Consider the following 25,344-nt stretch of genomic DNA (forward strand, 5'->3'; position numbering starts at 1 on the left):
TCTGAGATTTAAGTTTATCCTTAAAGTTATAGTAAATTTCTAAGTTATTGTGTTAAGTTTTTTATTTTTATTTTTTAGTGGTTATGTTAATTATTTAAATCTTGAATTTACTATAATAAATTAAATGAAGTTGTTTTATTAGTGAAAAAAGGCTCCGAAATACTTATAGGCATTCGACCATTATCATATTAAAAAGAAAAAGAGTTTGATTTATTTTTTTTATATTATTATAAGCTATTTGGTGATAATATTAAAATAAAATCTTAAAAGTTATTTTTGAGAAAGCTTTATAAGTTATTAAATATTGAAGTGTTTTTCTTGAATATATGAGATTTCATAATTAAAAAAAATAATAATAATAACTTTTGTGACATTTAATTATTTAGTACAAAATAATATTTTATCTGCTAACTATTTGACCAAAATTTATATAAAAAGACGTAAAAGTATTTTTAGTAAACTTGTTCTTAAACTATGTGTGAAATATTGATTTTTGTGAAATTATAAGTTTTATTTCTTTTATAACTAGAATGTTGATTTTTGCGAATCTAATAAGTTTACTTGTTTTTTCAAACTTGAAATAATTATTTTTGGTAAACTTGTTGAATTTTGAAAACTTATCCAAAGGTTGCAGTTTAACTTGAATTTTAATTAGAATGTTTGATTTTGTGAGGAGAATAAAGTTTTATTTATTTTAAAGTTGGAAATTTTGATTTTGGGGACTTATTTCAAGAGAAATAGATTTTTGTAGCTACTTGTGGAAAATACTAATTTGGAGACTATTAATAAAATATTAAGTTATTAGTGTGAATTTAGTGACCTATTAAAATAAAGTTATAAATAAAATTTAATGTGTAAAAATTAAGTAATGAACATATAAAGACGTAAAGGTGAATTAAACGTAACGATTAAGAATTATATTAAATAAATGAAGTTACCACTTAGGTTGGTCAAATTCAAATTCAAAGTCAACTTGGAGTAATAAAAATGTGATATACTTGTGTGAAGTGTATTGATTGAATGACCCTGATAGTAAGGTAATGTCGAACCATGGACCGGCATGTAAAATCCCGGCGTCCGTGTTGGCCGGCACGTAAAATGCGGTGTAAGACAGGGGGTTCGCTACCTATCCTGTAGAGCTCGAGCATAAATATCGTATTGGAGGGGTGACGACTCCCACCATAGTTAGGGTTTAGGACTACGGTTCTCACCTAACCAGACCCTTACATATATCAGGTGTCATATTGATGTGCTTGTTGATCACTGATAAACTTGATTAGTGTTGATGCTATGATGCATGGTACAGTTATGAGTATTAACCAAATGAACTTTTTCAAGTGTTAAGATTACCGAATTGTATAAGTGGCAATGACGTACTTCTGTAAGGATCGAGAATGGTATCTTAATGACTTAAAAGTATGTAACAGAAAAAGAACATGGTAAAAATATACGGTGGTGTCAATTAAGTATAAGTTCGTACTTAAATTATTATTTCGTAAATGTAGCGTATAATTTCCGTATTTTGAGCTGGATAGGAAGTTATGCTCGGCGTTAAGCGTTGACCGATTCAATCGGCTGTCATCCGTATCATGGATGGCACCATTTTGCAGGATTTAGTTCAGGATCCGATCCAGGCCGCAGCAATTACTATTTATCGAGAACTTAGCTGCTTTTTGTATCTTTATTGATCACTTGATGATGATGTATTTTTTTTTTCTTTTTGAGCAAACAATATTTCTTATCAGAGGTAATATTTTACTTTTGTTTTAAACAATTTTAGTTTTATGATTTAAAGTTCTTAACAATTCGGCATTTTGAGACTTCCGCAATATTTTTTTGTATTAAACATTATTATTAAATGTTAATTATGTATCGAGATTGCCTCTCTTGTTACACTACTAGGATTATTCTGTGGAATAATCTACGCGGGCCACGACCACCACCACGTAATAACACCGTTGACTATGATGTAAATTTATATAGTCCATAGTCTTACGTGTTGTATAAATCATTATTCAATTGTATTATAGAAATTATACACGAGGTTCAATTTGTAGATAGTCCATAGTTATACTACTGTGTATAGTGGTTGCGTTAGAAAATGTAGATAACATTCATTGTGTATAGTCACAATGTAAATTAATAAAAGCATTGACGTGAACATGAATTAAATATGATGTAATTAGCGTTGATGATAAATAAATAAAATCATTAATGTAAAATAGTTTAAGTACAGACTATGAAGGGCCATGCCCCTTAAATGCTTGCCAGTCGACTGGGCGAAAGTCAGAAGCTTCGTATTCAACATCATCAACATCATTATCATCGTCACTGGAAACCCCCCAACTACTCTGAATGCTACTAGCTTGGTCCTCAACAAGGGTTCGCACTAGGTCCAGCGCACTCGACCTTTGGGCAATACTGTGTCTGGCAGCCTCTTCCTGCCTAGCCCTCCTAGCAGAACTCATTATCCCCTCTCATGCGGGTCCCCTCTGAGTAAGGTAGGCCTAGAACTATTACCTCTCAACAAGTGTCTAAAAAAACCCTTTCCTTTTCCTTAATTACCGGCCATTTACTATAGTTTTTAATCATTTAAGTAAATATTAATAATAAATGAACATAATCAAACGTTACGTTAAATTAACCACATGAAAAAAAAGATTAATTAGAACAACAAAATTTAAATAATTATTACCAACACATACAATGTTACAACATATTTACTATTACGATTATTAATAATATTATTGTAGTTAATTTTCTAAATTCACAATAATCATAATACTAATAACAATATTAACAAAAAACAAAACATTAATAATAATCATAACAATAATAACACAAACAATAATAATAATCATAACAATAATAACAAAATCAATAATTAATAATAACAGTAATATTAACAAAGTTATTAATAATAATAATTATTATAACAAACATATTTAAAATATGAAATTAATAATCAAAACAAAAAAAAATTTTATAACAAAAATAATAACAATCACAACAATAATAACAATAACAATAAAATTAATAATAATAACAGTAAATAATAATAATAATAATAATAATAATAATAACAATAATAATATAATTAAAAAAAATAATTATTATTCTAAAACAAACTAAAAAAAAATATGAATCGCACAGATCTGGGCGATTGGACCCTAGTTCAATCGCGGTTTTTTTGGCGATTGAACCGGGGTCCAATCGTGTAACACCCTCAGAATAGGTCGGACTTTTGAAAATACCTTTAATGAAAAACATGAGCCAAAACCTACTCATGGGAGTGTTACCGCCACATCTATTTCTAATAAAATAAATGTAAGGCTTAACAACTAAGAAATAACTTAATAATTTTAAATACACCCAAAGGGTCTTACAACATAAAAAAAGACTGAAACGCAATCTATGTCCACATAAAATTTAAACAACTTAAGGTAAAATTTAAACTGAAATACGACTCTAACAAAAGCTATGTTTCTAGGTGATCCTCACTCCATGATTCCCACGCAATCAATAACCTGTTACATAAGAATGCAAGAAAAACAAGGGAAAAACTCCCAAAATCAGGAAATTGAGTAATTCCAACTCCATCCCGTAAAACGATTAAGTTTGAAAATGATTTAAAAAATAAAATATAATCAAATTGAAAATAATTTTAGAAAAAAATAATATATAGCTGAGTTTAAAAGAAAAAAAATTTATTAACTTGATATTTAATAATGACAAATACATAATTAATTTTTAATTTGAGGGAACGAGAACGCCAGTAAGCCGAGGCTTTACCCCTATACCTACTTCATCAAGAGGTCGTCACCCCAAATAATTCAAGGCCAGCAGAGTAGTCTTAGGGAATCCTAGTGTGCACACCCCTTCTACTTGGATCACAACAAATTGAAGGAAGACCAAACATCGTATCAAGTATCAGAAATAATAATACCTGTCGGCAACTATACTAACCAAACAAGGCAACCTGTTCATCACCCTTATACTTGGATCACAACAAATATAAGAGCTTCATTTCCCTCAAGTTACACTTTACGTGATTTAATAGATTTTTATAATTTGTCGCGAGCACACAAACATATAATCAAACATACATTATTTATTTTATTTTAGGATCATAAATTTCTCCAGCAAAAATATATCTGAAGAATATTCAATTGCAATATTAATATCATAATATATTTCTCCCAAATTCAATCGCATTTAAAAACATCATTAAAATAATAATACAACTTTCATCAAAATAATAATATTATAAGTATTTTTTTTTCAAATTAAACCGAATCTAATTTCGTATACAAAAATAATGGTATAAATTTTATCAAAATAATAATTATAAATTGAAAGTTTGACAAAAATAATAGTAAATATAATTTGAGAATATATAAAACATAATATCATACGAAATAATGTCATATCAAATCATGCACCCATTTAAACACATTAATTATCACTTAGCACATAATACTAACGGGATAGTCCTAATTAGATGGACATTGAGAATTACCTTGTCACGCGATCCTAGACAACGTACGCTCCTAATAATCTCTGCCTACGAATCCGCTATCTTTAATATCGAAATCTTGCGTTTTCTTGACTGAATTTTAAGCAATTAGAAGATGGAGGAAGTAGTTTGTAGGAGGAAAAGGAAGCTTGGGTAATAATGTGAATGAAATTAAGGTTAATTGGTTTAATTTATAATAGGTAAGTGAAGTTAGTTATAAGATTTAGAGGGAGAAGTGGGAAGTTATTGTTAATGGGGAGTTATGTTTTTTTTTTTAATTTTTATTATTATTATTTTTTAATTTTCTGAAATTTATTTATTATTATTATTATTATTATTATTTAAAAAAAACGGTTGTTACAAATCGCCCAGATCTGTGCGATTCATAATTTTTTTTAATTATTTTAAATTAATTAAATTCAAAAAAAAAACAAAAAAACATCACCAACAACAATAATAAAATCAGTATTCAAAATTATATAAAAAATTTAATAATAATAATAATTATTATAACAAACAAAATTTAAATAATAAATTAATAATCAAGACAAAAATAAAAACTTTTAAATAAAAATAATAACAATCACCACAATAATAACAATAATAATAATATTAATAATAATAACAGTAATAATAATAATAATAATAATAATAATAATAATAATAATAATAATAATAATAATAATAATAACAATAATAATATAATTAAAAATAATTATTATTATTCAAAAATAAACGAAAAAAAATATTTTGAATCGCCCAGGGCGATTCACTCTTGTTTTTTTTTTAATTTAAATTAATTACATTCAAAAAAAAATTACCTCGATTAATTTTTTGCGGATTGAACTTAGTTTTTGCTCCAAAAATTTGCTTTTGTAAGTTTGTTCTAAGTGTAGTAAGAAAATTTTTAGTGCAGAGTGTGGTATATATAGAAAATTTCAAGTTCAGTGGCAAAATTGTAATTTTTTGAAAATCCAGGGGCAAATTCGTAATTTCCTCAAGAGTGGTGATAAAATGAAAAGGGTTGCGATATTTAAGGATTGGGTAGAATAAAAATGAATCTATTCCTAGAATATTGCAAATTACACAATTAATTCCCACTTTGCTTCAAATGGGAAATTATTTCCCACATTACCGTCCACGTAGGATAGGTGCGAGAAAATTTATTTATTTATTTATTTATTTTTTAATATAACCGCTACATGAAATTGCGGTTTTGTTTAAGAATGTGAACTAAACCGCTAGTTGAAATGGCGTTTTGTGGATTTTTTTTTTTTTTAAAAAAAAAAATTAGTAAACCGCCACTTGAAGTGGCAGTTTTGTAGCAGTACAAAATAGCAGCTTCGACATTTCTTCATTGCATTTCATTTTGCTCTTCTTCCTTCTTGCTGTCGGTATAACCCTAAAAAAAAAATTTCTTCACTCTCATTTACTCCAAATTTACAATTCCTCTCATTCAACTAAACTAATCAACTACATTCCCTTCTTCTCCTTGTGTACTAGTTCATTTTCATCCTCATTTAAGGTATAAATAAAACCCTAATATACAAATTATTTTTTTGTTCATTGTTGTTTTGAATTGAAGTTATAAAAACGTTAATTCTTTGTTACATTCTATTGTTTTCATGATTTAAGCTTACATTTTACACATTTGTAGTTGAATTTTAGGATTTGTTTTGTATGCATATAAAGTGTTTGATGAAATGCTTCAATGAAAGTTTATTACTTTGTAGGGTTAGTTTAATGGTTTTTGTATATATTCATGGTATTTTTAGCTTTTATATTTGAAATGAACCTTATAATAAGTGTTCTAATACCTTAGTATCACAAATTTTTGTATTCAAATTTACACTTCCCGTTAGAGTGTATTGGTTGCAAATTGGTAAGAAATTGGTGGGCAAATCACATGAAAGATTATTATCCCATTGAAAACATGTTGAATTGGTTGCAAATTTGGATAATGCGAGGGAAGTCATGATATTTTTATGATTTTTATAACACTTATGGCGATGAAAAACACGTAACAGCGATCATGGCGATGCCGGGCCCAGTTGATCCATCAGTGCTTACGCTTCAGGCGACACACAGGAGCGTAGTTGCGTGGGAGGGCTCCACTGCCCAATTGGTTACTCGTTAGCACTACCAGGCGAGTACATTACAGTGGGAGGTGGATGACAGGGTATTAGAGGTAGTCGAACTAGTTGGTTTCAGATACATTCATAGGTTGTTGGGTGAGGCTTAGAGCTCGATCGAGCTCTTATCACTGCATTGGTGGAGAGGTGGAGGCCGGAGACTCATACCTTCCACCTCACAGTTGGCGAGGCAACGATCACGTTGCAAGATATGGCAGATGATGTGGAGAGGTGGAGGCCGGAGACTCATACCTTCCAGCATTAGTTCATGAGCTACTAGAGGTTTGGCCTGAAAACCCCCAAGACCGCACACAGCCGAAGATCATCGTTGGATCGTCATTGAAGCTGACTTGGCTCCGAGAGCATTTTAGCGCGTTGGAGGATGACGCAGATGATGTGACGGTTGATAGACATGCGCGAGCTTACATCTTGTACCTGTTTGGATGCATCTTGTTTCCAGACAAGAGCGGCGACTCGGTACTGTTGATCTATCTCCCTCTACTGGGAGACTTGGAGCGCATAGATGAGTACAGTTGGGGAAGTGCTACCCTAGCGTATCTATATCGTAACTTATGTCGAGCATCTCGTAAGGGTGCCAAGGACATTGGTGGCTGCTTGATGTTGTTACAGATATGGTCATGGGAGCACATTCATATAGGGAGGCCCATTATTCGGATGATTCGACTCGACGGGCAGCATGATCAGGAAGACGACGCGGATGATTTTGAACCGGTGTTAGGTTCACAGCATCGGCGCGGGATGGATCCTTTAGCAGTAAGGTAGCAACACTCAACTCACTAATCATATTCATAATTGCACTTTTTTATGATACATCAAAATGTTAAACAATGTTCATTTGTTTGCAGCTGGCTTCGCGTATATCTTTCGAGATCCCACTCCCCACATACTCTCGTCTACTATAGAGACGCACTTGATCGACAACGGGACGAGCAGGTTATTAACATTTACTATTTGTATTAGTTATTAATAAATTGTATATATTACTGAGCATATTGATTTCTATTACAGATGACATGGCAGCCTTACACAGCGGCTAAGATGGACGCTCTACCGCACATATGTACATCGGGCCACGAGATTTGGAGATTGCGTTGTCCACTTATTTCCTTTGACATTGTCGAGCTACATCTTCCAGATTGTGTCATGCGTCAATTTAGTTTGGAGCAGGTTATTCCGCATGCCTGTGACACCCAACCTCAACTACATGCGATCGATCGAAGGACTGGGGACAAGAACTACGTCCTACGACATAGATCGCACGTAGATGCGTGGAATGACCGAGCATCTCTTTTGGTTCAAGGAGATAACTTCACAGGTTATAGCACTGGCATGTACATGAGTTGGTACAGGTGTATGTCCATATTACGCCTAACGAACACCGCATTTACGCAGCCAGGATCACATTACCATCCGACATCTACGTTACTGGTACGTCTTCTTTCAACACTCATAACATATAGTAATACTTTAATGTCAGTCTTTTAACAACATAATGATAACATACAGGCTGAGCGTATCCGATCGGTGCTCATACAGTGCAATGACACGATTCAAGGGGCCACTACATCGCCAGTTGATGTGGGGTATCGGGTATGTTCTCAGACCCTTGGCTCCATCAGCGCGTCATTGACCGATGCATTGAGTCAAGCGGGGTATGAGTACCTCATACCGACTCCACCCATCATTGTCGTGGTAGATGACACATTCCACACTCCTTCTCCAAGGAGTTCAGCCCATAGAGGTAGCTCTTTTGGAGGATCCAGTTCTCGGTCCACACGAGGTCGCCAGCGTTCATCTACTCGAGGTCGGTCTTCCAGATCGCCATTGTCATCCGGTACTATGTCGCCATTCGTTCCTCCAACTTCCATCACCACTCCTCCTCCACATCCATCGCCTCCGCAAAGGATCATCACGTATCAACATGCTAGTCAACGACGAGCTCCTGCTCTTAATGTCATTGCGGATGTTGACGAGTTCACACCATCATCATCCACCGGTGCGCAAAGCAAAAGGGGTCGGGGGTTGTAGTTTAACAAACTTTGTATATTCTTATATGACTTGAACTTCTTGTATGACTTTCCATAATTGTAATATATCTTTGCATTATTTTCATAATTAATTTTTTCAAATCAAGCCGGTTCGTAGTTGATTATTATGGAATAGATGGTATTGAACTAGTTTAATGCATGTTGCGTTCACTATTTTAAAATGAAAGAAAAAAAAATTTCAGGTCACAAGCAAACCGCCACATGAAGTGGCGGTTTACCAGGGACCAAACCGCCACTTGAGATGGCGGTTTGGTGCTTAAGGCAAACCGCCATCTCAAGGGGCAGTTTTGTCTGGAAAAAAAAAAACAAATTTCCACGTGGACGGTATTGTGGGAAATACTTTCCCACATAATGCAAAGTGAGAATTATTTTTTTTTTAGCCATAATATGGGAAAAGATTCAATAAAAATAGAGGTAGAATAGATATTTATGAGAAGGTCTTAGTAAATAACGGTTATTTGTGAAGTTAATAAATCACCCCCATGTGGTAGGATTTAATAGGGTGAGATATTTATTGTTTTAATTTATCTTTTTTATTTTGCTTATTTTATTATTATTATTATTATTATTATTTTGTCTTTTTGTGATGGTAATTGATTAGGAAGTTTTAGATATTTATATTATTGTTTTATTATTACAAATAAAAATGTACTCCTTCCGTTCTTTTTTGATCTTCCACATTACTATAACGGGTAGTTTTAAAAGTTCTTCCACTTTAGAATACTTTCTACTTTTAGAAAGTTTTTATCCCATTTTTTACCCCTTAAAACCCTCTTTTCTTTTAATGTACCTCTTTTCTTTTATTTATAATTATTTTCTCTCTCATACTTTATATATAAAAAACCATTATAACTCAAAGATTCTATCTTCCTTACTATATATAAAAAACCCAAAGTGAAAGATCAAAAAAGAACAGAGGGAGTAACAAATAATATAAAATTGCTAAAAATATAAAATGTTAGTATTATGAAACGGAGAGAGGGAATACAAACATGTCAAGTCTAATCAGAACTTAGTCGGAATTGGATCGGATTAAATCGTCAAATTTGTCAAATTTCCACTTTCTTTCCCACCTGCAGACTGCAGTTTCTCTCCTCATCAGTCACCACCACTTCCAAATCTCCCTACGGTCACGCATGAAAGTTGAATCTGACGCTTTCAAGATTTAATTTAAACTCTGAATTTCTATCCCCGAATGTGAATTCACTATACTGCTTCTTGTAATTGCTCAATTTGGGATTGCGTACTGCACTTGATAATTTCCCAACGTCAACAATTCATTCTCCGACGCCTTCAGAATTAGGGCTTAGAAAAAAATGAGGGTTTTAAGGAAGCTGAGATTAGCTCAACAAGCTTTCGTCGCCGTGAAAAACAATTCTTCCAGTAATCGATGCGTGTGTTTTCGCTCCTTATTCACATCTTCATCGGCGTTGTCATCTGGGTTTCATGCTTCCGATTCTTCCTTAACTTCCAATTTTGTTTCTTCTAAGAATTCACCTCTCATAATTTTTAGCTACAAACCATGGGCGCCATTTCTAGGTATTTTTTTTTTGCTCTCTTTTACTGATTATCTTACCGAAGATTAATTGCTGATACATAAACTTCAGGTTTGAATTTAGATTAAGGATCAAGATTCTTTTTTCTTTGAAAATTTAATTTGATGTTTTGATGGTTTGCTTGTTATTAATTTAAAATTTTTTTAATCAAGATTCTGGATGTTGTATTAACTCAATTAGTCAACAGTGCAGAAGAGGACGATGTTTATTCAAACGCAGCCCACGCCTAATCCTGCATCCCTTATGTTCTATCCGGGCAAGCCAGTTATGGAAATTGGGAGTTCAGACTTTCCAAATGCTCGTATTGCCATGAAATCACCTCTAGCTAAATCTCTTTTTGGAATTGATGGTATGTTTGTTATACAAGTATATCGGAGAAAGTCATGTTTTATAACTTCCCTACATCTTTTGAAAAAATTCTAGAGTAAAAACATCAGCCCGGATAGGGAATAAGATTGCTTCTCTGATTTCCTTGAGGTCGAAAGGTTTTTCCATCTAATGGGCAAGGTGTGTTTAATTACTCACAGAAAAGCAAACTAATTAAGCTAAATTTTATGTAGTGAGATTCTCATGACTCTGTAACTAAGTTAATAAAGTTTAACACTATGTCTTGTGGCTTGTTTGGTAGCAGGTATCAAATGATGGTAATGTTAAACAAAATTTTTAGTGTAATTTTGGGGAAAAATCTCTTTACAAGTTTAGTGATCATACTTGTGCTACTTCAAACATCTCATTTTCTCCGGAAAATTCATTCAATACATTACCAATCATTTCTATTATCACCATTTAATACCAATAACCAAATAGGCCGTAAAAGTCATTCACCAAATGTGAAGCGCCAATTAAGCTTGACAATAAAGATAAAATCAGAGAAAGATGAGCTAGATTCATATCACACCTGTAAAGAGTTTGATCATCTGAGTATGGTCGATGATCATTTAATCTGTTATTTTTCTGATATGCAATATTTTTGATTTTGGACTTGAAAGTATGAAATTTGTTTTTTATTCATTGTTTTGGTTTCATGAGATTGCTTGTTGCTTATCTGGTGTACTTGGTCTTAACATCTTCAGTGGATTCTTCCCTGTCTCAAAAGGAATTTTGTTTTCGTGAGTGTTTAAGTATTTTTAGAGCCTATCAATTTTCTGCTAGCTATTTCTATAATTGACTGTTGGTGTCTATTTATAACAATTTCATATCATTTGCTCCATTTCAGAGCAGCCTTTTTTTTTTCTGTGGTATTTGTCAGAGTAGGTAAAGTGAATTTCATTGTAAACAAAACATAACACAAAAAGAATGGTTTCATTCTGTGTGCCGTGGACTGTTGTGCTTGCTTTCTGCTGCTTAACATGGCACATGTGCTGAATTGGAGATTGGATTCAATAACTATATTGCTATTACTCTCTCTGTACAGGTGTTAAACGAGTCTTCTTTGGATCTGATTTCGTAACTGTAACAAAGTCTGATGATGCATCATGGGATATTTTGAAACCAGAGATTTTTGCTGCAATTATGGATTTTTACACATCTGGTCAGCCATTGTTCCTGGATGAAGATGCTGCAGCTGCGAAGGACACTGCCATTCATGATGTATGCGCTTGGTTCTTCCATCTTCTGTTAGTTTGTGTCTTTGTGATGGATTCTCTATGGAGTTATGTGCATAAGTAGATTTTTTTTCTGTATATATAAACTATGATTTAGACCAATGTTGAATCAGAAGGGTAAGTAATCTGACTGTAGTTTTCATCTTATAAGGCTGTTGACAGCAGATTATGATCTGGAGTGCCTGGACAACCTATCGCAATGAATTTTGGTTTATGCCATCATTAATCCAAACTATAAAGTTATCAAACAGTGAATTCTCGTGCTGATCTATATGACTAACATTTTTTCAAAATTACTTTAATACCTTCTATAAATATGTTGGGGAATTTGTAATTGCATTCAATATCATTTTTTATGGACTAGGAAGAACACCAGAAACTCTTCTTAGGCTCAGATAAAAGACTAAATCCCATTGAAGGATATGGTAGTTTCTGATTTATCAGTTTTAGAATCTTTGCTCATAGTTCTTAAGTTATGTTGCAGGATGACTCAGAAACTGTTGCTATGATAAAAGAATTATTGGAGACTCGCATACGGCCAGCGGTGCAGGATGATGGTGGCGATATTGTGTATAGAGGATTTGACCCGTATGTTTCTCTTTTGTGCTTATACTTGAACATAATTTTCTTCTGTCTACTCTTACTAATAATTATATTTGACACTTTCATTTCATCTTCAGAGAAACTGGAATTGTGAAACTCAGAATGCAGGGAGCATGCAGTGGCTGTCCAAGTTCATCTGTGACTTTAAAATCTGGAATTGAGAACATGTTAATGCACTATGTGCCTGAGGTGAGCTCGCAGTCCTATCGATGTTTATGCTCTTCATATTATAAAACTTAGAAACTTGCTTTCTCGTTGAAATAAATACAAATTCTGTTGTGGACCGGAAACTGCAGTATGTGTGCAGAAACTTTTCTTGAATTGTTTGATGGGAAATTTACAAGAAACAACCTTTTTAAAATTTTTTTATTCAAATTTTTTTGTAATTAATTATCACTCGATGGAATGTGGCAATGTGACTTGTTTTCCGGGCATTACCTTTTGATTGAAGGTCATTTCTCGCATAAAATTTTAATAGACTGTTTCTCATAAGTCATAGCAAAAATTGCATAACATAGATTCTCAGAAATTTCTTTGTTGATATTAGATGTGTGACCGATGAACATCCAAACTTGTAACTTGTAACTTTTAACATAGAATGCTTGTATATCTTTCAAAATTCCAATGTTAGTAGGAAGTAAAGCTCCATTACTTTACTCTTCTTTGCACCTCTTTTTTCTAATCATGAGCATTTCTTAAATATGTTTAGCTAGAAGCGAAGTACTAAGGTTATTTTTCAAGTTGGTTTTCTCACTCACAAAATGACAAGTGATTCATCTTTCATATTTTTTCTCAAGGGTCATTGATTTTATATACCCAATAGTGGAAAAATCAAGCATTATCTCTTTCATCCTTCTGTTGAGAATGTTTTGCGAATTTAAAACATCTAGCTACTTCGGTCGAAAATGTATAAGAAGATAAAGGAACTAAAAATTGTTAAACATAGAACAGATTGCCAGTGATAGTCGATCAATCTTTGGATAGGTACTGTTGGCAAAATCGTGGAGATTATTTACTTAGAGAGATTCCCAATCTTCTTCCATGCGTAATGATTGGTGGGCCATGGGTGTGTTTGAGATGTTTCCTTTCTATGTTTGCATTATCTATTTTGATAACATGTACTCCTACAAATCTCAATCTTTACATCTTTCTTTACTCCTATTATCCATGTAATTTTCGATCAACCTCTCTCTTCGCTCCTCAAAGTTTCAACCGTCAACTAACTAATGTATATGCGGTCTTTTTTGCACATTGACTAAATCAATGCAAATAATTTCTTCAATATATACGACTTCTAGGCCCTTCTGTTTTTATTTCTTATTCTACCCTTTCTATGTTTGACCTTACAACAATATTGCCAAAGTCTTAATCTCAACTAAATTGGCTAACTACATGAATTAAAAAAAAGAAAATCAAAGTCTGAGATTGTTGCTAGCAAATAGTATAGTACTTCTTTTGAACCTTATCTTTTAATAGTCATCTACAACTAAGAACATTGATTTGAATGATCGTCCATATATATTCTCGTCATCTACTCATTCTTATCTTTTGTCATATTGTCATATGCTCCTACAAATCTCAATCTTTACATCTTTCTTCACTCCTATTATCCACTTCATTTTCAATCAACCTCTTTCTCTTCGCTCCTCAAAGTTTCAACCTTCAAGTAACTAATGTACTTTCGGTCTTTTTGCACATTGATCAAATCAATACAAATTCTTTCTTCAATATATGTGAATCCAAGACCCTTATGTTTTTATTTCTTATTCTATACTTTAAGCATGTTCACGCATACATTTTAAGAGAGTTACTCCCATCTTCCAATGCTGATCGCTTCTAAAAGTCCAACAATGTAACCCATATAGTATTGTTGGTCTAACGGTAGTGTGATAGAGGTTTCTCTTTTAACCTTAGTAGCAGATTTCGCTCTTATAATATTTTGGTTGCAACTCTTTATTTGAGCTTCCACCAACAGTGAATTCTATGCTTAACATCTCAAACATTATTTGTGTTAATGTGAAATATTGAGCCAAGTTTTTTGAAAGACTCACTAAGAATGAGGTCCTTAATATCTAACCTTGCTATGATCTTTTGTGCCACAATACTGTTGCTCGAAACATTTCCTTTTTAGTGTTGACATCTTTATAGATTACAAAATTGACTGTTCTGAAGAAAAGAAAAAGAGTCAATAATGTAAAAATGTTGTTTCCATTGCATGACGGTAACATTCGAAGTGACTAGGAATGATGTGGTTGCCACTTGCCATACCGCCAATTTTTGGCAAAAACCAGGAGAGGTCCTTGAAACGCCCACAATATGGGTACAACGTGGTTGATATGATCTTTTCTTTTACGCAATAATGAAAGTTGGTTGGTCTTAGTTAAAAGAACTGTTTACATACCCTGATAGTTATGCTGATGTACTTGTGGTAAAAAGAATTCTCTCGGGAAGCATTCTTGTATATTACTAGTAAGAGGCTGTCTTGTATTGCTGGTCCTTGCTTGTTTATCACTGTGATGCATTCCTGATGCCTTGTAGAAGTATCATATATATAAGATATCACAAAGTAGCCTCTTATAATATATTTTCTGTCGTTTTACAAGAAGGCAGTGGGTAAATATTGTTCCTAATTTTGGCACTTGCAAATCTTGCCAATTTCTAACAGGAAGCCGTACTGCTATCTTTGTTGGAATTGTCTGTCTCTTAGTTACAAATGTCAGCAGGTTTCTACATGTCTAAGTGTGATCATGACTTTCATCTCAAGAATTAAAATGAGCTACCGGTTCCACTAGAAAACATGGGAAATGTTTGTCTTTTCTTCTTTTGGGTATTTCAGGATGCATTATACATTTTACCTATCGTAAAATGTGTAGCCCTTTAAAATTTAGTACACCCAAGTAGAATTCATAACTTAACATAGGGGTTCAGTTGGAGAGCATTGTTGCAAAGATTCAGTCGTTTACTGAAACGTATGTTGTTGCAAATGTTCAAAGTTTTTGTATGAGAACAATGGAGCACCATGATCGAGTTTCTGGGCCGAGTTTGATAGAATGCATAAAGCAATTACCTTCAAGTGTTTGGATTGGATGGGAGCAATCTGCTCATCAATCTTTCCTTTTAACCTTTCTTTTGATTACTTCAAGTTAATGTTAACTGTGTTGTATGCCCGGCCTTAATTTTTGTTGAACAATGAATCTATTTTAGGTTTGATGTTAAGATCAATATACTTGCAGGTCAAATCAGTGGAGCAAGAATTTGACTCTGAGGAAGCGGAGGCTGCTGCACTAGAGTAGAGCTGATTTTGCGTGTTTGATGCAAAGAAAAGCTTAAATAACGGTGTGGCGAGAGTTTTTAGATTATAATTTTGAGGACTTTTCTTTTACTTGCTCTCTTTCCTTGAGTTTGCCCTTTTATTCTCCCAGAGTGAGCTTTTCGGTAAAGTATGGGGTGAACTCTAAAGAATGGACCAAGTAAAGCAAGCGACTTTTTTGTTCCTTCCCACACCCTCCCAAGTCCCAGCTATAAAATGTTAAAGATTTGTATAAATGTGATCAAGTGTTTTTAGGAGAGAATCAGATCTTGTCTATATCGTAGCAAGTACCTCTTTCCTGGGCACGACTGGGGTTCAATTTTGGTTTCCCTCCGATTCCCTGAGCCTATTCTGTACTCAAATAATAGGTGTTATTCTCTTCTTACTATAAATAATAACTATTATAATAAGCTGTGTTGAACACATTTGTTTCTTTTCTTCATATCACTAATAAATTGGGTATGGCCGAGTTATCCATAAACCATAATATTGGTTCAACGAGATTTTGATTTGACATGAACAATTCGTTTTATAATCCCATTAAATATGCCCCGGAGGTGAGAGCGAATATGATGGATGAAAATATAAAGTTAAAAATGTGGTTGAAAATTTTAAAAATATTGAGAATTTGAATCAAATAAGCAAAATTATACAAAAAATTCTTCAACTATGCATTGGGAAAATTTATTTCTCAAAATAAACACGAATATTTTAAAGTTGTGGTTTGGTTTTGTTTGTTATTACTAACACCAAACAATCACAAGGTCAATAAAAGTCAAAGACTTTGTTCGCTATTAATAACAGTGAACAAAAATACTGATTAATAAAAGTCGATATCTTTGTTATTAGTAGTAAGTGAGAACAAAGATTTTTGACTTTTTTTTTTATCAGCATCTTTGTTTGTTGTTACTAACAAATTGATGTGTTTTATTAATTGTTTTAGAATCGTTTTCATTCGTTTCCCCCAAGGTAACAAAATGCTTGACTTTAATTAACTAGTCCTTTTTTCGCTATTAATAATAACGAACAGAACCAAAACCACAATGTTGAAAATTTCGTGCTTATTTTGGGAATTGAGTTTTCCTATGCCTAATTTATGATTTTTTTTATATAAATATATTCAGAGTTCCTAAAGCTCCTTGTAAGGCTTGTTGGAAAACCTGTTATCAGACTTGATTAATCGCTTTTTGTTGTTCAAACTGAATGGTCTCATTTTTGTAATTTTTTAATTGTTCTGAAGTTTTATAAATTGAATGAATCAAATTTAATTTTTCGCGTTCTACTTCAAAATATACATTCATTCGAAACTGATCCGCATCCATTTTGACCTTTTTTAAGCGAGCCCTAGCTTTTTCAAGCTGTTCAATGGCTTTTCCACGTAGTTCTTCTGAATTTTGAATAGTACTCAAGATTCTCTGTTTTCGATTATCTAGTAAATCATTTAATGAAAGTAGATTATCTTTCCATTCATTTCAAAACTTTCATGATCCCTTTCCGTACCAAACTTGAATCTTTCAATTCATTTGGCTCTCACGCTCAATTACTTCAATTACTTCACTTATTTGATTCAAATTTCAAAATATATGTGAGTTATGGTTGAAAATAATTATGGGACAAATATGATAGTGTAAATTTTATGGGACATAATAGGAATGTTTAAAATATATTTGACAATTTGATATCTAACTATTGGATTTAAAAAATATATTGAAAATTAAGTAAAAACTAAAATGAATACAAATTTGATTTTAAATCGACCTGAAATACTTGACCTGAAACCAATCTAATTTCGAATACATTTACAGCGTGACCATGCCATATAACGGATTCTTATATTTTGCACAATGGTTGTAAAATACCATGCAAAAGCATAAAATTCAACATGAGTAATCAACATTACTCATAGGAACTACTACAAGACAGTATATATAAAAAATATATACGGACTAAGACTAATTACAATAAGCTCAACACAATCAAGTATCAACCAATATGCATTGAATATCCCAACAAACTCAACACAGAAAATTATATGAATAGACGGAATATTATATGAAGAACTAACAGTAAAGACATTCTTGTAAGAGGCGGTTTCACCGTGTAATCTGCCCCATACATGATTAAATTATCCAACTAATAAAAATTATTCACATGTAAGTTTCTTGTTTTGAGGTTATCTTACCGGAAGACGGTCTCTCACAAGAGTAGTCTTAAGAAATAAGCACTGACCACCACTATGCGTCCTTAAGGGCAACAAAATTGTGGCATGTTGGGCTTTTGTTAACTGCCCTTGAAAATGGGAACCCCCTTGCAACATGATTCACCCATGTCGAGTTTGATGTTCCCACCATTCGAAATACCCATGTCGACATATGATCACGACGATTGCTATGGGAACAAAGCAACTTTATCTCCGGTAGGAGATTCGAATGTCACGAAGAAGGTTCCAATGTCAACCTTGTCAACATGTTCTTAACAAACTTTCTAAGCGTTCCTCTTGAAGGAGCATTTGATACGTGTATTCCAATGAGGGTAAAGAATCTTGATACTGAATCGAGGAACACATAGTCTCATACAACTCCACAGTAATTCAGAAAAAAATCATGAAGTGAATCTTCATCCAAACGAGCTTGAAGAATCGTACCAATACCACACACACAACACAACCCACATGAGTGAAATCAGCAAAGGAATTCAACCCCAATCCGACAAGCCTTGTTAAAAAGTGGGTTTCCGATTGTCCCTTGCACGAATTAAAGTTTCCGACCAGCAATTAGAGAAAGTCGGAAAAAAATATATGGGGTTACGACATTTGACATATATCAATTGGGTTTTTCTCGTCGAACATAGCAACCCGAAAACAAGAAACAAGGCGACTGCCTACTGATTGGTACAGCTGCAGTAGTGAGATATGTGCGATACCTGGCCACTGTTCAAGAATTTAGGATAATAAATAAATTGTATTAGTTCTCTTAGGAAATAGGAATAACATAAACAATCACAGGATAGAATAAGGAATTAAACATATAGAAGTATAAACTAAGAATAATTGCAAGCTCATCACAATAAACCAATATACATGATTATCCAAACAATGTTGCATAAAAAAGAAAAAATCATATGCCACGCCCAAAGACCAAAATTACTTTATCAAATGTTATCGTGCAATCCTCCAGACTAAGAGCAAAATTCAAACCTATTAGTATTAGGTAATCACTAAGGCAAAGGATAAGAGTGGTTAAATCATAGTGCAAAATATTATCGATAGCATCGTTTCTGATCTGTAAAGGTGTTTGAGCTTACCGCGATCTAAATAGGTCGAGATGACTATGAAACCATCTGCATTAGAAAAAGTGTTTCACAACTATGTACAATTGATTGATGCATTTGAGCTTATCGTGATCCGTAAAGGTATTTGAGCTTACCTCTCTACATCAGGAGGATGAGCATATTAACTCTAAACCAGAAGAGGATGATGAAACAAGAGAAGTTCTAGATGTCGCAATAAGGGATTATGCTCCATCTCAAGTCTGACTTCAAATCAATGAGGTCGACCAAAGATTGATTGATGCATGGATGACATGGAATAATGACAACTCCATGACTGATAATGGTGACTTCATAAGGCAAGAGTTTAACTCGTTGGACCAACTTAAGAAGAATGTTAAAGTATGGGCTAGATCCAATAGTAGAAACTTTCGGACACTTGAGTCAGAGCCAACAAAGTATGTTATACAATGTATTAATGCGGAGGAGAAAGGTTGTGAATGGAGGATGCGAGCAATCATGACCTCCACACATTCATTTTAGATTGCGCGATACAAGGGTCATAAATAAGATTACTCAGGTAATTATTTTGCAATATAAGAATCATAAACAAGATTGCTCAGGGCGTTGGCATAAATCCTTTAGCAGTGAGGTAATAATAATCATTTCTTAGTTTAATTCAAATTTGATAATTTCATGCATCGTTCCACTTCTCAGTGTTCATTCGTTTGCAGCTGGCTTCTGGTGCATCTTTCGAGGTCACACTCCCCACGTACTCTATTCTACTACCGAGACTCCCTCAATTAACAGAGGGACAATCAGTTGATTTACTATTTATTAGTTTTGTTACATTAGAATCAATTGTTCAAATAACTGAGTTTATTGATTTCTTTGACAAATGACATGGCAGTCTTACACGATGCATAAGATGAAGACTTTGCCGGACATATTTAGAGGTGGCCAAGGTATATGGAAATCTCGTTGTGTCCCCTCATTCACTTTGACATCATGGAGTTTCATCTGACGGATCGTGTAATGCGCCGGTTTGGTTTGGAACAGCCTATTCCAGATGCTTGTGACACCCAAGTTGCACTGCATGCGATCGACTGGAGGACTTGGGACAAGAACTAATTGGTTCAACATAGATCGCATGTAGATGCATGGAATGACCGAACAGGCCTACTGGTTCAAGGAGAGAACTACGTCGGTCAGAGCTTGGGTGCATACATTGCGTGGTATAGGCAAATCACGATATTACACATAAAAAACCCAACATTTGCACAACCGGCATCGCACTACCATCCCACAGCCACAATATTTGTACGTTTTTTTTAAACAATCAAAAATTGTAATACATACACGTGATTCTTACAAAAATTTATTGTTTATATGCAAGCTGAGCGCAGCAAATCAGTCCTTATACAGTACAGTGACACGATACACGGTGCCTCTACATTGCCTGTTGATGTGGGGTATCGGTTGTGTACTCAGAGGGCTCCATCAACACGTCGCTGATTAAGGTCTTGAGTCAGACGAAGTATGATTAGCTCATTTCAACTCCTCCCACTGCCGCAGATGATGACACATTCCACACTATAGCTAAAAGTTATGGTCATAGAGGTAGTTCTTCGGGAGGTTCTTCAAGAGGTTTAGGACGTTCATCTACCCGAGGTCGATCATCGGGATCTCCATCATCGTATCGAGTGCTATGTCGTCATTAGTTCCCCCAGGATCCTTGTCCACTTCACCATATCCATCCCCACGCCATTTGATCCTGTCATACCAACGTGCTAATCAGCGACGAGCCCCAGCTCTTGAAGTCATCGCAGAGGTTGATGAGTCCACACCGATCTCCTCCACCAGTGCACACAACAAATAAGGTCGGGGACTAGATTATTAAGCTTAGGATGACTATTGTATGTATTGAACTTTTGTATCATATTGGATGATTGTTTTGTAATATATATGTGCGGTATTTTCATAATTAATGTTTACATTCCTCTTCTTTTTTCATCTGAAACAATGGTGGATGAGGTATTCAACTACTCGAGTTGGTAGTTTGTTGATTTGTTATGGAATACAAAGTGTTATTTATGTTAATGTAAGTTATGAAAAGCATTAATGAATGTTCAATTGTGCTAAATTAGGCTTAGAAATCATACAAACCAAACTGCTACTTAAGATGGCGACTTGGTTTTAACAAAAAAAATGGCTTAGTAAAACCACCATTTCGGATGGCGGTTTACCTGTAACACAAAAAAAAAAAAAAAAAAAAAAAAAAAAAAAAAAAAACTTGCACACTATACCGACATCTCAGATGGTAGTTTACTTGTTAACACAAAAACAAAAGGAAACAATGCATACTAAACCGCCATCTAAGATGGCGTTTTGTTCTTAGTAGTAAACCGCTAGCTTAAATAGCAATTTGTTATGCCTAACTTTAAAAAAAAGAGTCGTCCTACGTGGACGGTAACATGAGCAATAAGTTTCCCATGGATGGAAAGTGGGAATTGCTTCCCTAATTAGCATATTAAGGGAAAAAATTCAAAAGTACATCATAATGCAATTGTAATAGTTATGAGCATATTATTGCATAATAATAGCACTTCAACACAAAAATAGAATTATAAGTTCAAACCTCCGCTTTATGTGATTTTTTTCAAAAATTTACACCATACTGGCCACGAATTGGCCTTTGTACTATGTTATAGCCATTTTTCGCAACAAGACCGTTTCAGCAAATGCATCCACGTTTTATCTTCCATGCTTGTAGGTGCAATGAGGACATCGAGAACCTAAGTAGGAGTGAATGTTAGACCTCATATTTGGATCTAGATTGAAATAGAATTAAAAAAAAAACGAAATAGTACAATTCATGTCAACAAGGCACATTATTTTAAGGGATTTCATTTGTTAACTCCACAACTTAGTGTGTCTAGTGTAGAGTAGTCTAAAGATGGTTGACTTCCTTGGAAATTTTGAAGGGGCGCAAAAGTGATGACAAAGTACGCCAAATAAGGCTTATTATGGTTTGAAGAGTAGTCTACGAGCTCCATCGGTAAGTCACCAGCCCGAACGAGGTCAAGGTGTTATAATTACATTGACTGGTTTATGCAGGTCTTGATTTGACTACTTTGTGATCAGTTTTCCAAAATGAAGCTTTCAAGTGTGAACACCATGGTGGAGTGTCAAAGTGTTAAGAAAACACCCCTCGTACCGTCCAAAGAAAAACTAAAATGGCTTAACATAATGAAAATTATTTTCTTGAGATCATTCTTCACAGGTTCTTTTTCCAATAGCTTCCCTACATAATACATTCTTTAGAAAGCGCTCCCCTTTTCTAAAAATCAAAGATACTACCAAAATGCAACATTTCTATCACACTAGTGGTTTTTGAGGCTCTTTTTTTTGGATAATAGAGTAGATTGACGGGAGGAGAGGGTTAGGTGAAATTCGATTACATGACTTTGACCGAGAAAGATAATACTTGTTCCTAAAAGATCCAATTCTTTAAGGCTCTCCTGCTAAAACCATATTTCAACAAGAAGATATGAAGTGTAGCATGCCCCTTGGATTCAGAGTAACCATATAGAATATCTTCTATTAAAAATAAATATCTCAAATTAACATCCATCTAATAGGATGAAGTTTACATATCCGGAAGAAATGTCTTGGTTCGCATTCTCAATGAAGCTACATTGGAATTTCATATTCAACCAGTAGCTATATGAACACATAACTCATCACACACGCTCTCAAATGGAAACCATTGCCCACTAACTGATTCATAAAGTGTGTAAAACTGCTACAAAAAAGCTGAAAGCCTTAAACTCTAGAATGATAAAAAAAATGTAAAGTCTATGTACAATTGTACATAAAAAAAGCTAGAGTCATGGACCTAACGGTGACAATTAGAAAGGACAAAGAAGATGAGAAGGATTTGCGGTTCTCATTAACCTAAGTAGATAAGAAAAATAAGGATAAGTTACAAGCATGAGAAGCCGAAACAATCAGAAGCTGAAAAGGAACTGTAGCACTTCTTGCTAACAAGGTAAGGCAGTCTCAGATGAGATTAATTTTACAGAAGAAATATGCTGTCTCCATCAGTAAGAATCTCAGATGGGCTGCAATCAATTGTAGGGAACGTCTGCACAAGGGAAGTAGAAGATGTATCAGCTTCACGGTCATTCTATAAGGCAACAATCTTGCTAAAACTAAATCAGACAAAAAAAACCAAAGCTAGGAATCAGTTTAGAAAGTGAAGATGATTGAGATTGCTCTCAAAGAATTTGCATTCGGACAGGAGAGGGGCGAAACTTTGCTTACTTAAAGTGAAGCTAATAGACGTAGAGCAAACATTTCCGACATTCAACAACCTTTATGGACATGGATACCAAGCCCTAACAGCTTTTACTGGTGGCTAAGAACAATTGCAATGTACTGCCAACTCAAAGTAAACTACATTCCGTGCCCCCTTGATCAAATAACATTTCTAATCATCATATACAGTATTAACCTTCAAAGGCAAATCTTCAAGAAGGGTATTTTCAATTATAGACCATTAATGAAACAATGGACGTAAGCTTCCAGCTTGTTTATCACTTACATTCAAAGTGCATAGTATCGCACACATCACCATATCACGAGACTCACGACCGTATTGTAAAGGTTATTGAACTTACAGAAACTGAACTTAAGGCCACACAAACCACAAAATATCTGCATTTACCACGAAAGCTACTGTCTTGACAAAGGCAAAAACCACATTAATGCGTAACGCCTTTATTTCTTCTTGTCTAGAAGGCATCAAAATAAGCTATAGTAGATGCTAGTAATATCCAGTATGCTCATCATGCACCAACTTTTCAATTTCATCCTTTCGTAGATGAGGAAATTTGTACGGGTGCACATTTACCTGGGTATTATTTCCTTGGGAATTAAGGGGGTCTAATCCCATTCCCAATCCCACCATCTAAACAAACATAGGATATAAAAATTTTTTGACATTAATTCCTAATCCCATCCTCTATTCCCACATACCAAACAGCCCCTAAGAAATTCAAATCACAATAATAAAGATCTCCCAAAAAATTATCCAAAAACTAACTATTAGCCTTTGACCAAAGCGATCTAGGAACTTGACTCTCTCCCAAACTACCATCTTACAAAAGAAATCAATCCTGACACGTTCTTATATTTCTCTTGATCCAAATGACCAAAAGGATGACAAAATGCAACATGTCCAAAGATCGCTAAGATGGCTCTTAGATTAAAAACCAAAAAAATCTAAGTTTACAGAAGGCTCTAATTAATAAAGGTTCCATCCAAGCCTCTCCAATGATGCTAGACAATTTACTCCAAATATCCCTAGCAAACTTTAAGTGCAAAATATCCTCAATCACTATCGAACCTCATAGCTGTAACAACACTGTCATGCAATATGCTTCCATTCAACTCATTTTCGAGTATATAATGACATGCCAACCCATAGTGTGGAAAGAAATCCTAATCTTTTCAATCAATGCCCATGAAATAAAAGAACCAAGTGGTCCTTAGTCCATAATAATCACCTCTTCTCCCTAAACAGTGCCCAACAGCTGCATGGTTTATAGCTCTGCAAAGCCCATCACAGGTTTTAAGGTCTCTGAAACTTCACCTTCTCGCTAGTTTCTTTGTAAACCTCCTTGTCCCATAAGTCAACAACAAATTAAACTGTCAACGCCAGCAATGATACCCAATCAAACACTTCACATCACATCATTGAAGACAGAACCAATGTCCCCTCTTCTGCAGCAATGACTCTTTTCTCGCATTAATTTCACCAAGCTAGTAATTCTAGGAACTACTCCCTACGTTCCTTAAAATTGTTCACATTTGCCATTTCGGTTTGTTCCATTGTTGATCCCATAAAAAATCTTTCTATTTATATCACAAATTTTGGACATTTTTTAACCTTGCTCATCCTCATATATTTTTCACTATCTTCATTTTAACATTTTTATATTGTTTATGATTCCCATATATTTCTCACTAACTTTATTAAAACATTTCTTAATAGTAGTGGTCCCCATATTATTTCCACTAACGTAATTTTAATATTGTTTTAATGCTTATGGTCCCCACTTTTCCTCTATCAAATTTATTATTCAATAAAATAATACATCTATCATCTCAAAGATTCTATTTTTTCTTAATTAACATGACCATTCTTTGTAGGAACTTTAAAGAATGAAGGGAATACGTAATTTGATAGTAGTGCTTTTGGAAAAATGGTGGCTTTTGCTGTT

At 34.0% G+C, this 25,344-nt stretch overlaps 2 protein-coding genes across 8 annotated transcripts in view; one reads left to right on the plus strand and one right to left on the minus strand.

Moving 5' to 3' along the window:
- Positions 1 to 9,702: 9,702 nt before the first annotated feature.
- Positions 9,703 to 16,213, plus strand: LOC130818753 (nifU-like protein 4, mitochondrial). Its single transcript, XM_057684949.1, has 6 exons — positions 9,703 to 10,256; positions 10,461 to 10,622; positions 11,688 to 11,863; positions 12,362 to 12,465; positions 12,558 to 12,669; positions 15,714 to 16,213. The coding sequence occupies exons 1-6, from the start codon at positions 10,034 to 10,036 to the stop codon at positions 15,771 to 15,773; spliced, it is 837 nt and encodes a 278-aa protein (XP_057540932.1). The 5' UTR covers positions 9,703 to 10,033; the 3' UTR covers positions 15,774 to 16,213.
- Positions 16,214 to 17,386: 1,173 nt separating this feature from the next.
- Positions 17,387 to 25,344, minus strand: part of LOC130818754 (histone H3-lysine(4) N-trimethyltransferase ATX1-like) — a 33,833-nt gene continuing 25,875 nt past the window's right edge. For 2 of the 7 annotated variants that reach the window (XR_009043982.1, XR_009043983.1), the window contains 2 exons: positions 21,696 to 23,204; positions 17,387 to 18,719 (listed from right to left, as the gene is read on the minus strand). The gene's annotated coding sequence lies outside the window, so the exon portion shown is untranslated. Of the gene's footprint in view, positions 18,720 to 21,460; positions 23,205 to 25,344 lie in introns of those variants that run through there. The other 5 variants (XR_009043985.1, XM_057684951.1, XR_009043984.1 and 2 more) reach the window with 5 other exon arrangements.

The sequence above is a fragment of the Amaranthus tricolor genome, chromosome 7 (genome assembly GCF_026212465.1).
Source record: "Amaranthus tricolor cultivar Red isolate AtriRed21 chromosome 7, ASM2621246v1, whole genome shotgun sequence".
Lineage (NCBI taxonomy): Eukaryota > Viridiplantae > Streptophyta > Magnoliopsida > Caryophyllales > Amaranthaceae > Amaranthus > Amaranthus tricolor.

Excerpts from the sequence above, each read along its gene's own strand:
- LOC130818753 (XM_057684949.1), top strand. The coding sequence starts at position 10,034 with ATGAGGGTTTTAAGGAAGCTGAGATTAGCTCAACAAGCTTTCGTCGCC. Across the intron at positions 12,466-12,557 it reads GTGTATAGAGGATTTGACCC|AGAAACTGGAATTGTGAAAC; the intron begins GTATGTTTCTCT and ends TTTCATCTTCAG. Across the intron at positions 12,670-15,713 it reads TAATGCACTATGTGCCTGAG|GTCAAATCAGTGGAGCAAGA; the intron begins GTGAGCTCGCAG and ends ATATACTTGCAG.